We start from the raw sequence: 12,782 nt of genomic DNA on the forward strand, positions 1-12,782 counted from the left end.
TCCTGGGTCTCCCAACATGAGGTTACTGGGAGTAGGGCTCCCTGGGTCTCCCAACATGAGGTTACTGGGAGTAGGGCTCCCTGGGTCTCCCAACATGAGGTTACTAGGAGTAGGGCTCCCTGGGGTCTCAACATGAGGTTACTGGGAGTAGGGCTCCCTGGGTCTCAACATGAGGTTACTAGGAGTAGGGCTCCCTGGGTCTCAACATGAGGTTACTAGGAGTAGGGCTCCCTGGGTCTCAGCATGAGGTTACTGGGAGTAGGGCTCCCTGGGTGTCAACATGAGGTTACTGGGAGTAGGGCTCCCTGGGTCTCAACATGAGGTTACTAGGAGTAGGGCTCCCTGGGTCTCAGCATGAGGTTACTAGGAGTAGGGCTCCCTGGGTCTCAGCATGAGGTTACTAGGAGTAGGGCTCCCTGGATCTCAGCATGAGGTTACTAGGAGTAGGGCTCCCTGGGTCTCAGCATGAGGTTACTAGGAGTAGGGCTCCCTGGTTCTCAGCATGAGGTTACTAGGAGTAGGGCTCCCTGGGTCTCAGCATGAGGTTACTAGGAGTAGGGCTCCCTGGGTCTCAGCATGAGGTTACTGGGAGTAGGGCTCCCTGGTTCTCAGCATGAGGTTACTAGGAGTAGGGCTCCCCGGGTCTCAGCATGAGGTTACTAGGAGTAGGGCTCCCTGGGTCTCAGCATGAGGTTACTAGGAGTAGGGCTCCCTGGGTCTCAGCATGAGGTTACTAGGAGTAGGGCTCCCTGGGTCTCAGCATGAGGTTACTAGGAGTAGGGCTCCCTGGGTCTCCCAACATGAGGTTACTAGGAGTAGGGCTCCCTGGGTCTCTGCATGAGGTTACTAGGAGTAGGGCTCCCTGGGTCTCAGCATGAGGTTACTAGGAGTAGGGCTCCCTGGGTCTCCCAACATGAGGTTACTAGGAGTAGGGCTCCCCGGGTCTCAGCATGAGGTTACTAGGAGTAGGGCTCCCTGGGTCTCAGCATGAGGTTACTAGGAGTAGGGCTCCCTGGGTCTCAGCATGAGGTTACTAGGAGTAGGGCTCCCTGGGTCTCCCAACATGAGGTTACTAGGAGTAGGGCTCCCTGGGTCTCAGCATGAGGTTACTAGGAGTAGGGCTCCCTGGGTCTCAGCATGAGGTTACTAGGAGTAGGGCTCCCTGGGTCTCAACATGAGGTTACTAGGAGTAGGGCTCCCTGGGTCTCAGCATGAGGTTACTAGGAGTAGGGCTCCCTGGGTCTCAGCATGAGGTTACTAGGAGTAGGGCTCCCTGGGTCTCAGCATGAGGTTACTAGGAGTAGGGCTCCCTGGGTCTCAGCATGAGGTTACTAGGAGTAGGGCTCCCTGGGTCTCCCAACATGAGGTTACTAGGAGTAGGGCTCCTGGGTCTCAGCATGAGGTTACTAGGAGTAGGGCTCCTGGGTCTCAGCATGAGGTTACTAGGAGTAGGGCTCCCTGGGTCTCAACATGAGGTTACTAGGAGTAGGGCTCCCTGGGTCTCCCAACATGAGGTTACTAGGAGTAGGGCTCCCTGAGTCTCAGCATGAGGTTACTAGGAGTAGGGCTCCCTGGGTCTCAGCATGAGGTTACTAGGAGTAGGGCTCCCTGGGTCTCCCAACATGAGGTTACTAGGAGTAGGGCTCCCAGGGTCTCCCAGCATGAGGTTACTAGGAGTAGGGCTCCCTGGGTCTCAGCATGAGGTTACTAGGAGTAGGGCTCCCTGGGTCTCAGCATGAGGTTACTAGGAGTAGGGCTCCCTGGGTCTCAGCATGAGGTTACTAGGAGTAGGGCTCCCTGGGTGTCTCAGGATGAGGTTACTGGGAGTAGGGCTCCCTGGGTCTCCCAACATGAGGTTACTAGGAGTAGGGCTCCCCGGGTCTCAGCATGAGGTTACTAGGAGTAGGGCTCCCTGGGTCTCCCAACATGAGGTTACTAGGAGTAGGGCTCCCTGGGTCTCCCAACATGAGGTTACTAGGAGTAGGGCTCCCTGGGTCTCAGCATGAGGTTACTAGGAGTAGGGCTCCCTGGGTCTCCCAACATGAGGTTACTGGGAGTAGGGCTCCCTGGGTCTCCCAACATGAGGTTACTGGGAGTAGGGCTCCCTGGGTCTCCCGACATGAGGTTACTAGGAGTAGGGCTCCCTGGGGTCTCAACATGAGGTTACTAGGAGTAGGGCTCCCTGGGGTCTCAACATGAGGTTACTAGGAGTAGGGCTCCCTGGGGTCTCAACATGAGGTTACTGGGAGTAGGGCTCCCTGGGTCTCAACATGAGGTTACTAGGAGTAGGGCTCCCTGGGTCTCAACATGAGGTTACTAGGAGTAGGGCTCCCAGGGTCTCAGCATGAGGTTACTGGGAGTAGGGCTCCCTGGGTGTCAACATGAGGTTACTGGGAGTAGGGCTCCTGGGTCTCAACATGAGGTTACTAGGAGTAGGGCTCCCTGGGTCTCAGCATGAGGTTACTAGGAGTAGGGCTCCCTGGGTCTCAGCATGAGGTTACTAGGAGTAGGGCTCCCTGGGTCTCAGCATGAGGTTACTAGGAGTAGGGCTCCCTGGGTCTCAGCATGAGGTTACTAGGAGTAGGGCTCCCTGGGTCTCCCAACATGAGGTTACTAGGAGTAGGGCTCCCTGGGTCTCCCAACATGAGGTTACTAGGAGTAGGGCTCCCTGGGTCTCAGCATGAGGTTACTAGGAGTAGGGCTCCCTGGGTCTCCCAACATGAGGTTACTGGGAGTAGGGCTCCCTGGGTCTCCCAACATGAGGTTACTGGGAGTAGGGCTCCCTGGGTCTCCCAACATGAGGTTACTAGGAGTAGGGCTCCCTGGGGTCTCAACATGAGGTTACTGGGAGTAGGGCTCCCTGGGTCTCAACATGAGGTTACTAGGAGTAGGGCTCCCTGGGTCTCAACATGAGGTTACTAGGAGTAGGGCTCCCTGGGTCTCAGCATGAGGTTACTGGGAGTAGGGCTCCCTGGGTGTCAACATGAGGTTACTGGGAGTAGGGCTCCCTGGGTCTCAACATGAGGTTACTAGGAGTAGGGCTCCCTGGGTCTCAGCATGAGGTTACTAGGAGTAGGGCTCCCTGGGTCTCAGCATGAGGTTACTAGGAGTAGGGCTCCCTGGATCTCAGCATGAGGTTACTAGGAGTAGGGCTCCCTGGGTCTCAGCATGAGGTTACTAGGAGTAGGGCTCCCTGGTTCTCAGCATGAGGTTACTAGGAGTAGGGCTCCCTGGGTCTCAGCATGAGGTTACTAGGAGTAGGGCTCCCTGGGTCTCAGCATGAGGTTACTGGGAGTAGGGCTCCCTGGTTCTCAGCATGAGGTTACTAGGAGTAGGGCTCCCGGGTCTCAGCATGAGGTTACTAGGAGTAGGGCTCCCTGGGTCTCAGCATGAGGTTACTAGGAGTAGGGCTCCCTGGGTCTCAGCATGAGGTTACTAGGAGTAGGGCTCCCTGGGTCTCAGCATGAGGTTACTAGGAGTAGGGCTCCCTGGGTCTCCCAACATGAGGTTACTAGGAGTAGGGCTCCCTGGGTCTCTGCATGAGGTTACTAGGAGTAGGGCTCCCTGGGTCTCAGCATGAGGTTACTAGGAGTAGGGCTCCCTGGGTCTCCCAACATGAGGTTACTAGGAGTAGGGCTCCCGGGTCTCAGCATGAGGTTACTAGGAGTAGGGCTCCCTGGGTCTCAGCATGAGGTTACTAGGAGTAGGGCTCCCTGGGTCTCAGCATGAGGTTACTAGGAGTAGGGCTCCCTGGGTCTCCCAACATGAGGTTACTAGGAGTAGGGCTCCCTGGGTCTCAGCATGAGGTTACTAGGAGTAGGGCTCCCTGGGTCTCAGCATGAGGTTACTAGGAGTAGGGCTCCCTGGGTCTCAACATGAGGTTACTAGGAGTAGGGCTCCCTGGGTCTCAGCATGAGGTTACTAGGAGTAGGGCTCCCTGGGTCTCAGCATGAGGTTACTAGGAGTAGGGCTCCCTGGGTCTCAGCATGAGGTTACTAGGAGTAGGGCTCCCTGGGTCTCAGCATGAGGTTACTAGGAGTAGGGCTCCCTGGGTCTCCCAACATGAGGTTACTAGGAGTAGGGCTCCCTGGGTCTCAGCATGAGGTTACTAGGAGTAGGGCTCCCTGGGTCTCAGCATGAGGTTACTAGGAGTAGGGCTCCCTGGGTCTCAACATGAGGTTACTAGGAGTAGGGCTCCCTGGGTCTCCCAACATGAGGTTACTAGGAGTAGGGCTCCCTGAGTCTCAGCATGAGGTTACTAGGAGTAGGGCTCCCTGGGTCTCAGCATGAGGTTACTAGGAGTAGGGCTCCCTGGGTCTCCCAACATGAGGGAGGTTACTAGGAGTAGGGCTCCCAGGGTCTCCCAGCATGAGGTTACTAGGAGTAGGGCTCCCTGGGTCTCAGCATGAGGTTACTAGGAGTAGGGCTCCCTGGGTCTCAGCATGAGGTTACTAGGAGTAGGGCTCCCTGGGTCTCCCAACATGAGGTTACTAGGAGTAGGGCTCCCTGGGTCTCCCAACATGAGGTTACTAGGAGTAGGGCTCCCTGGGTCTCAGCAAGAGGTTACTAGGAGTAGGGCTCCCTGGGTCTCTAGGAGTAGGGCTCCTGGGTCTCAGCATGAGGTTACTAGGAGTAGGGCTCCCTGGGTCTCAGCATGAGGTTACTAGGGTAGGGCTCCCTGGGTCTCAGCATGAGGTTACTAGGGCTCCCTGGGTCTCAACATGAGGTTACTAGGAGTAGGGCTCCCTGGGTCTCAGCATGAGGTTACTGGGAGTAGGGCTCCCTGGGTCTCAACATGAGGTTACTAGGAGTAGGGCTCCCTGGGTCTCAGCATGAGGTTACTGGGAGTAGGGCTCCCTGGGTCTCAGCATGAGGTTACTAGGAGTAGGGCTCCCTGGGTCTCAGCATGAGGTTACTAGGAGTAGGGCTCCCTGGGTCTCAGCATGAGGTTACTAGGAGTAGGGCTCCCTGGGTCTCAGCATGAGGTTACTAGGAGTAGGGCTCCCTGGGTCTCCCAACATGAGGTTACTAGGAGTAGGGCTCCCTGGGTCTCAGCATGAGGTTACTAGGAGTAGGGCTCCCTGGGTCTCAACATGAGGTTACTAGGAGTAGGGCTCCCTGGGTCTCAACATGAGGTTACTAGGAGTAGGGCTCCCTGGGTCTCCCAACATGAGGTTACTAGGAGTAGGGCTCCCTGGGTCTCCCAACATGAGGTTACTGGGAGTAGGGCTCCCTGGGTCTCAGCATGAGGTTACTAGGAGTAGGGCTCCCTGGGTCTCAGCATGAGGTTACTAGGAGTAGGGCTCCCTGGGTCTCAACATGAAGTTACTAGGAGTAGGGCTCCCTGGGTCTCCCAACATGAGGTTACTAGGAGTAGGGCTCCCTGGGTCTCAGCATGAGGTTACTAGGAGTAGGGCTCCCTGGGTCTCAGCATGAGGTTGCTGTCCAGATACTAGAGAGTACACACAGACAACTTTACTTCTATTTTGATATTTTTTTGTTTTGTTTTTATAGCTACAAGATAGATCATAGACAACTATAATATAATAACTAGCTAACTAATTAACTAACAGGTGGAACTAACTAATTAAATAATTAATTAACTAACTAGCTAACTAATTAACTAACTAGCTAACGTATTAACTAACTAGCTAACTTATTAACTAACAGGTTGATCTAACTAGCTAACTAATAACTAATTAACTAAATAACTAAATAATAACTAATTAACTAGCTAACTAATTAACTAACTAGCTAACGTATTAACTAACTAGCTAACTAATTAACTAACTAGCTAACTTATTAACTAACAGGTGGAACTAACAAATCTGTTTCTCTGACTCTCTCTGTGCAGCGATATCGACAGAGGGCAGCGCCACGCTGGGGGTACAGCAGACCTTGATCAGCAGCAGCAGCAGTAAGCCAGGTGTAGGAGGTAAAGGGGATCTTTCTCTCCCTGGCACAGAGGAGGTCGGAGGTACCTCGACCCGTACCATCCCCACCGCCTGCGTCAGGCCTACGCACCCCCTACGAAGCTTCGCCAACCCCCTCCTGCCTCCACCCATGGGGACCATCGACCCCAAGGTCTACACACCCATGATGCCACATTCAAGTGAGTCCAATGTAAGGGACTGGGTTTGACGCTAGTGCTGGGTGATACAATAAAATGCCCTGTGGACCTTCATATGCACATCTATGGCCAATATAACCAAGAATATAAAACTAATGTTTTACGGCAGATTAAGGCTGATTTCTGAACAATGGAACCTTTTTTTTATCAAATTGTCTCATATTTACACATTACAGAAAGGGGGATAGTCAGTTGGAACGGGGGATATCTAGTCAGTTGGAACGGGGGATATCTAGTCAGTTGTAAAGGGAAAGGGGGATATCTAGTCAGTTGGAAAGGGAAAGGGGGATATCTAGTCAGTTGGAAAGGGAAAGGGGGATATCTAGTCAGTTGGAAAGGGAAAGGGGGATATCTAGTCAGTTGGAAAGGGGGATACCAAGTCAGTTGGAAAGGGGGATATCTAGTCAGTTGGAAAGGGGGATATCTAGTCAGTTGGAAAGGGAAAGGGGGATATCTAGTCAGTTGGAAAGGGAAAGGGGGATATCTAGTCAGTTGGAAAGGGAAAGGGGGATATCTAGTCAGTTGGAAAGGGAAAGGGGGATATCTAGTCAGTTGGAAAGGGAAAGGGGGATATCTAGTCAGTTGGAAAGGAAAGGGGGATATCTAGTCAGTTGGAAAGGGAAAGGGGGATATCTAGTCAGTTGGAAAGGGGGATACCAAGTCAGTTTGGAAAGGGGGATATCTAGTCAGTTGGAAAGGGGGATATCTAGTCAGTTGGAAAGGGAAAGGGGGATATCTAGTCAGTTGGAAAGGGAAAGGGGGATATCTAGACAGTTGGAAAGGGAAAGGGGGATATCTAGTCAGTTGGAAAGGGGGATACCAAGTCAGTTGGAAAGGGGATACCTAGTCAGTTGGAAAGGGGGATACCAAGTCAGTTGTAAAGGGGGATATCTAGTCAGTTGTAAAGGGGGGTATCTAGTCAGTTGGAAAGGGGGATACCTAGTCAGTTGTAAAGGGAAAGGGGGATATCTAGTCAGTTGTAAAGGGAAAGGGGGATATCTAGTCAGTTGAAAGGGGATATCTAGTCAGTTGGAAAAGGGGGATATCTAGTCAGTTGGAAAGGGGGATATCTAGTCAGTTGGAAAGGGGATATCTAGTCAGTTGGAAAGGGGATATCTAGTCAGTTGGAAAGGGGGATATCTAGTCAGTTGGAAGGGGGGGATACCTAGTCAGTTGGAAAGGGGGATACCTAGTCAGTTGTAAAGGGGGATATCTAGTCAGTTGTAAAGGGGGGGATATCTAGTCAGTTGGAAAGGGGGATACCTAGAAAGTTGTAAAGGGGGATATCTAGTCAGTTGGAAAGGGGGATACCTAGTCAGTTGGAAAGGGAAAGGGGGATATCTAGTCAGTTGGAAAGGGAAAGGGGGATATCTAGTCAGTTGGAAAGGGAAAGGGGGATATCTAGTCAGTTGGAAAGGGAAAGGGGGATATCTAGTCAGTTGGAAAGGGAAAGGGGGATATCTAGTCAGTTGGAAAGGGGGATACCAAGTCAGTTGGAAAGGGGGATACCTAGTCAGTTGGAAAGGGGGATACCAAGTCAGTTGTAAAGGGGGATATCTAGTCAGTTGTAAAGGGGGATATCTAGTCAGTTGGAAAGGGGGATACCTAGTCAGTTGTAAAGGGAAAGGGGGATATCTAGTCAGTTGTAAAGGGAAAGGGGGATATCTAGTCAGTTGGAAAGGGGGATACCTAGTCAGTTGGAAAGGGGGATATCTAGTCAGTTGGAAAGGGGATATCTAGTCAGTTGGAAAGGGGATATCTAGTCAGTTGGAAAGGGGATACCTAGTCAGTTGGAAAGGGGGATATCTAGTCAGTTGGAAAGGGGGATATCTAGTCAGTTGGAAAGGGGATATCTAGTCAGTTGGAAAGGGGATATCTAGTCAGTTGGAAAGGGGGATACCTAGTCAGTTGGAAAGGGGGATACCAAGTCAGTTGTAAAGGGGGATATCTAGTCAGTTGTAAAGGGGGATATCTAGTCAGTTGGAAAGGGGGATACCTAGAAAGTTGTAAAGGGGGATATCTAGTCAGTTGGAAAGGGGGATACCTAGTCAGTTGGAAAGGGGGATACCTAGTCAGTTGGAAAGGGAAAGGGGGATATCTAGTCAGTTGGAAAGGGGGATACCAAGTCAGTTGTAAAGGGAAAGGGGGATATCTAGTCAGTTGGAAAGGGGGATATCTAGTCAGTTGTAAAGGGAAAGGGGGATATCTAGTCAGTTGTAAAGGGAAAGGGGATATCTAGTCAGTTGTAAAGGGAAAGGGGGATATCTAGTCAGTTGGAAAGGGAAAGGGGGATATCTAGTCAGTTGTAAAGGGAAAGGGGGATATCTAGTCAGTTGGAAAGGGAAAGGGGGATATCTAGTCAGTTGTAAAGGGGGATATCTATTCAGTTGGAAAGGGAAAGGGGGATATCTAGTCAGTTGGAAAGGGGGATATCTAGTCAGTTGTAAAGGGGGATATCTATTCAGTTGGAAAGGGAAAGGGGGATATCTAGTCAGTTGGAAAGGGAAAGGGGGATATCTAGTCAGTTGGAAATGGTGATATCTAGTCAGTTGTAAAGGGAAAGGGGGATATCTAGTCAGTTGGAAAGGGAAAGGGGGATATCTAGTCAGTTGGAAAGGGGGATATCTAGTCAGTTGGAAAGGAAAGGGGATATCTAGTCAGTTGGAAAGGGAAAGGGGGATATCTAGTCAGTTGGAAAGGGAAAGGGGGATATCTAGTCAGTTGGAAAGGGAAAGGGGGATATCTAGTCAGTTGGAAAGGGGGATATCTAGTCAGTTGTAAAGGGAAAGGGGGATACCTAGTCAGTTGGAAAGGGGGATATCTAGTCAGTTGGAAAGGGAAAGGGGGATATCTAGTCAGTTGGAAAGGGAAAGGGGGATATCTAGTCAGTTGGAAAGGGGGATATCTAGTCAGTTGGAAAGGGAAAGGGGATATCTAGTCAGTTGGAAAGGGGGATATCTAGTCAGTTGTAAAGGGAAAGGGGGATATCTAGTCAGTTGGAAATGGTGATATCTAGTCAGTTGGAAAGGGGGATATCTAGTCAGTTGGAAAGGGAAAGGGGGATATCTAGTCAGTTGGAAAGGGGGATATCTAGTCAGTTGTAAAGGGAAAGGGGGATATCTAGTCAGTTGGAAAGGGGGATATCTAGTCAGTTGTAAAGGGAAAGGGGGATATCTAGTCAGTTGGAAAGGGTGATATCTAGTCAGTTGGAAAGGGAAAGGGGATATCTAGTCAGTTGGAAAGGGAAAGGGGGATATCTAGTCAGTTGGAAAGGGAAAGGGGGATATCTAGTCAGTTGTACAGGGAAAGGGGGATATCTAGTCAGTTGGAAAGGGAAAGGGGGATATCTAGTCAGTTGGAAAGGGGGATATCTAGTCAGTTGTAAAGGGAAAGGGGATATCTAGTCAGTTGGAAATGGTGATATCTAGTCAGTTGGAAAGGGGGATATCTAGTCAGTTGTACAGGGAAAGGGGGATACCTAGTCAGTTGGAAAGGGGGATATCTAGTCAGTTGTAAAGGGAAAGGGGGATACCTAGTCAGTTGTAAAGGGAAAGGGGGATATCTAGTCAGTTGGAAAGGGGGATATCTAGTCAGTTGTAAAGGGGATATCTAGTCAGTTGGAAAGGGAAAGGGGGATATCTAGTCAGTTGTAAAGGGGGATATCTAGTCAGTTGGAAAGGGAAAGGGGGATACCTAGTCAGTTGGAAAGGGGGATACCTAGTCAGTTGGAAAGGGAAAGGGGGATATCTAGTCAGTTGGAAAGGGAAAGGGGGATATCTAGTCAGTTGTACAGGGAAAGGAGGATACCTAGTCAGTTGGAAAGGGGGATATCTAGTCAGTTGTAAAGGGAAAGGGGGATACCTAGTCAGTTGTAAAGGGAAAGGGGGATATCTAGTCAGTTGGAAAGGGGGATATCTAGTCAGTTGTAAAGGGGGATATCTAGTCAGTTGGAAAGGGAAAGGGGGATACCTAGTCAGTTGGAAAGGGGGATACCTAGTCAGTTGTAAAGGGAAAGGGGGATATCTCGTCAGTTGTACAGGGAAATGGGGATACCTTGTCAGTTGTTCAACTGAATGTATTCAACTGAAATGTATATTCTGCACTTAACCCAACCCATCTAAATCAGAGAGGTGCAGGGGGGGGCTGCATTAATCAACATCCAGGTCTTCGGTGCCCCCGGGAACAGTGGGTTAACTGCTTTGGTCAGGACGACATCTTTTTATCTTGTCAGCGCAGAGATTCGATCCAGCAACACTTTCGGGTTACTGGCCCAAAACTCTAACCACTAGGATACCTGCCACCCCTCCTCCAGGAAGTCGGTTGTGCTACAGCAGGAAGTAGGTTGTGCTACAGCAGGAAGTAGGTTGTGCTACAGCAGGAAGTAGGTCGTGCTACAGCAGGAAGTAGGTCGTGCTACAGCAGGAAGTAGGTCGTGCTACAGCAGGAAGTAGGTCGTGCTACAGCAGGAAGTAGGTCGTGCTACAGCAGGAAGTAGGTTGTGCTACAGCAGGAAGTAAGTCGTGCTACAGCAGGAAGTAGGTCGTGCTACAGCAGGAATTAGGTCATGCTACAGCAGGAAGTAGGTCGTGCTACAGCAGGAAGTAGGTCGTGCTACAGCAGGAAGTAGGTCGTGCTACAGCAGGAAGTAGGTCGTGCTACAGCAGGAATTAGGTCGTGCTACAGGAGCTCCATTGTCTGGCTCCACTACTACTCTACAGAACCAGATATCTTTATTATCATCGATGATGTGTTAGCCATCAAGCCAGTCTGTTAATGCTTGAGCTTATTAGATCTCCGTTATTAAATGGGCAAAAGTGATTTGCCCCGTAGCGAAGGTAAACGTCAGTTATGTGATTAGAAAGGCAAGATGGAGAAAGATGGTCTATTCCTGCCTGAAGAGAGGAATTCACACACACACACACACACACACACACACACACACACACGAATAGCCTCTCTCTCTCTCTCTCTCTCTCTCTCTCTCTCTCTCTCTCTCTCTCTCTCTCTCTCTCTCTCTCTCTCTCTCTCTCTCTCTCTCTCTCTCTCTCTCTCTCTCTCTCTCTCTCTCTCTCTCTCTCTCTCTCTCTCTCTCTCTCTCTCTCTCTCTCTCTCTCTCTCTCTCTCTCTCTCTCTCTCTCTCTCTCTCTCTCTCTCTCTCTCTCTCTCTCTCTCTCTCTCTCTCTCTCTCTCTCTCTCTCTCTCTCTCTCTCTCTCTCTCTCTCTCTCTCTCTCAGGCAGGAATAGCCTCTCTCTGATGATAGAACTAAGCTCATGATGCATTTATAATTTATATTCTTCAAGAATCACTGGGTACATATCATTAATTTATCCAAAAATATATGTAAGCAACTAAGGCTTCTGTCTGTAAATCACTCTGATAAAGAGCATCTACCTCGATTTCGTGTCTGAGAATGAAGGTGATGAACTGTATGTGAGAGAACTTCCTCCTGGGCGAAGGACATTAGCTTTCGCCCATTGAGCCCCTGTAAAAGGCTGCAAGCAAACTCCGTAGCAGAACTGGAGAGCATTTCTCTGGCGTCTTCTACTGTGTTCACTTGGCTCTTAGCTCGCGGAAATCAATAAAATATTGTGTGAAGGAATTCTCGCAGTCAGAGGTGGTTTTAAAGGATGTTTAGCCCAGCAGTAGTATCAGTTAGGGATTGTCCAGTAGACTGGATGTGTCCCAAATGGAACCATTTTCCATTTAAAGCGCGCTACTTTTGACCAGAGCCCATAGACTATTAATTTGTTCGCCCATAAAAGTAGTGCATTATATTATAGAGAGGGTGCCATTTGGGAAGCAGTCCTGAAGCACGTTTTTCCTTACAAAGCCTGTCTATTTCACCTCGCTTCCCTGGCAAACGTCTCCAGGCTGATTCAGGTGTAGTCAGGCAACAGCAGGAGCCCAGTCTCTCTTCTACAGAGGAAAACATCAGACATGCAGGACTTTGAGGGAGCCAGCTATTGGTAGAGATTGATAGTTATTGATTTCGCAAAGTGGTGTGCTGTGAAACAAAGCGGTTTAAATTACTTTGGTCCACGGAAATGCTTTACAGTACTGGAAAAAGCCCTCAAGATGTTTAGCCATTCTGATGCTGACACTAGACCATGGGTATATACAGTACACTTCAGTGCTTACAGTAGGCTACACATTGAGATAGTACTGTGTTTACAGTAGGATAGTTGTGTTTACAGTAGGATAGTTCTGTGTTTACAGTAGTTTACACATTGAGATAGTACTGTGTTTACAGTAGGATAGTTCTGTGTTTACAGTAGGTTACACATTGAGATAGTACTGTGTTTACAGTAGGATAGTTCTGTGTTTACAGTAGGCTACACATTGTGATAGTACTGTGTTTACAGTAGGTTACACATTGTGTTGGTACTGTGTTTACAGTAGGTTACACATTGTGATAGTACTGTGTTTACAGTAGGTTACACATTGAGATAGTACTGTGTTTACAGTAGGCTACACATTGTGATAGTACTGTGTTTACAGTAGGTTACACATTGTGTTGGTACTGTGTTTACAGTAGGTTACACATTGTGATAGTACTGTGTTTACAGTAGGTTACACATTGAGATAGTACTGTGTTTACAGTAGGTTATTGTGATAGTTGTGTTTACAGTAGGTTACACATTGTGATAGTAC

The 12,782-nt window shown here is 49.6% G+C and overlaps 1 protein-coding gene across 1 annotated transcript in view; it reads left to right on the plus strand.

The window, feature by feature from the left end:
* The window catches only part of LOC135528809 (netrin receptor DCC-like), a gene marked incomplete at its 5' end in the record, with an annotated part of 225,105 nt that extends 218,964 nt beyond the window's left edge, over positions 1–6,141 (plus strand). Inside the window, 2 exons of the mRNA XM_064957865.1 lie at positions 5,855–5,935; positions 5,966–6,141. Coding sequence (XP_064813937.1) covers positions 5,855–5,935; positions 5,966–6,141 — 257 coding nt within the window. The remainder of the gene's footprint in view (positions 1–5,854; positions 5,936–5,965) is intronic.
* Positions 6,142–12,782: the final 6,641 nt, after the last annotated feature.

The sequence above is a fragment of the Oncorhynchus masou genome, unplaced genomic scaffold (assembly GCF_036934945.1).
Source record: "Oncorhynchus masou masou isolate Uvic2021 unplaced genomic scaffold, UVic_Omas_1.1 unplaced_scaffold_1039, whole genome shotgun sequence".
Taxonomy (NCBI): Eukaryota; Metazoa; Chordata; class Actinopteri; order Salmoniformes; family Salmonidae; genus Oncorhynchus; species Oncorhynchus masou.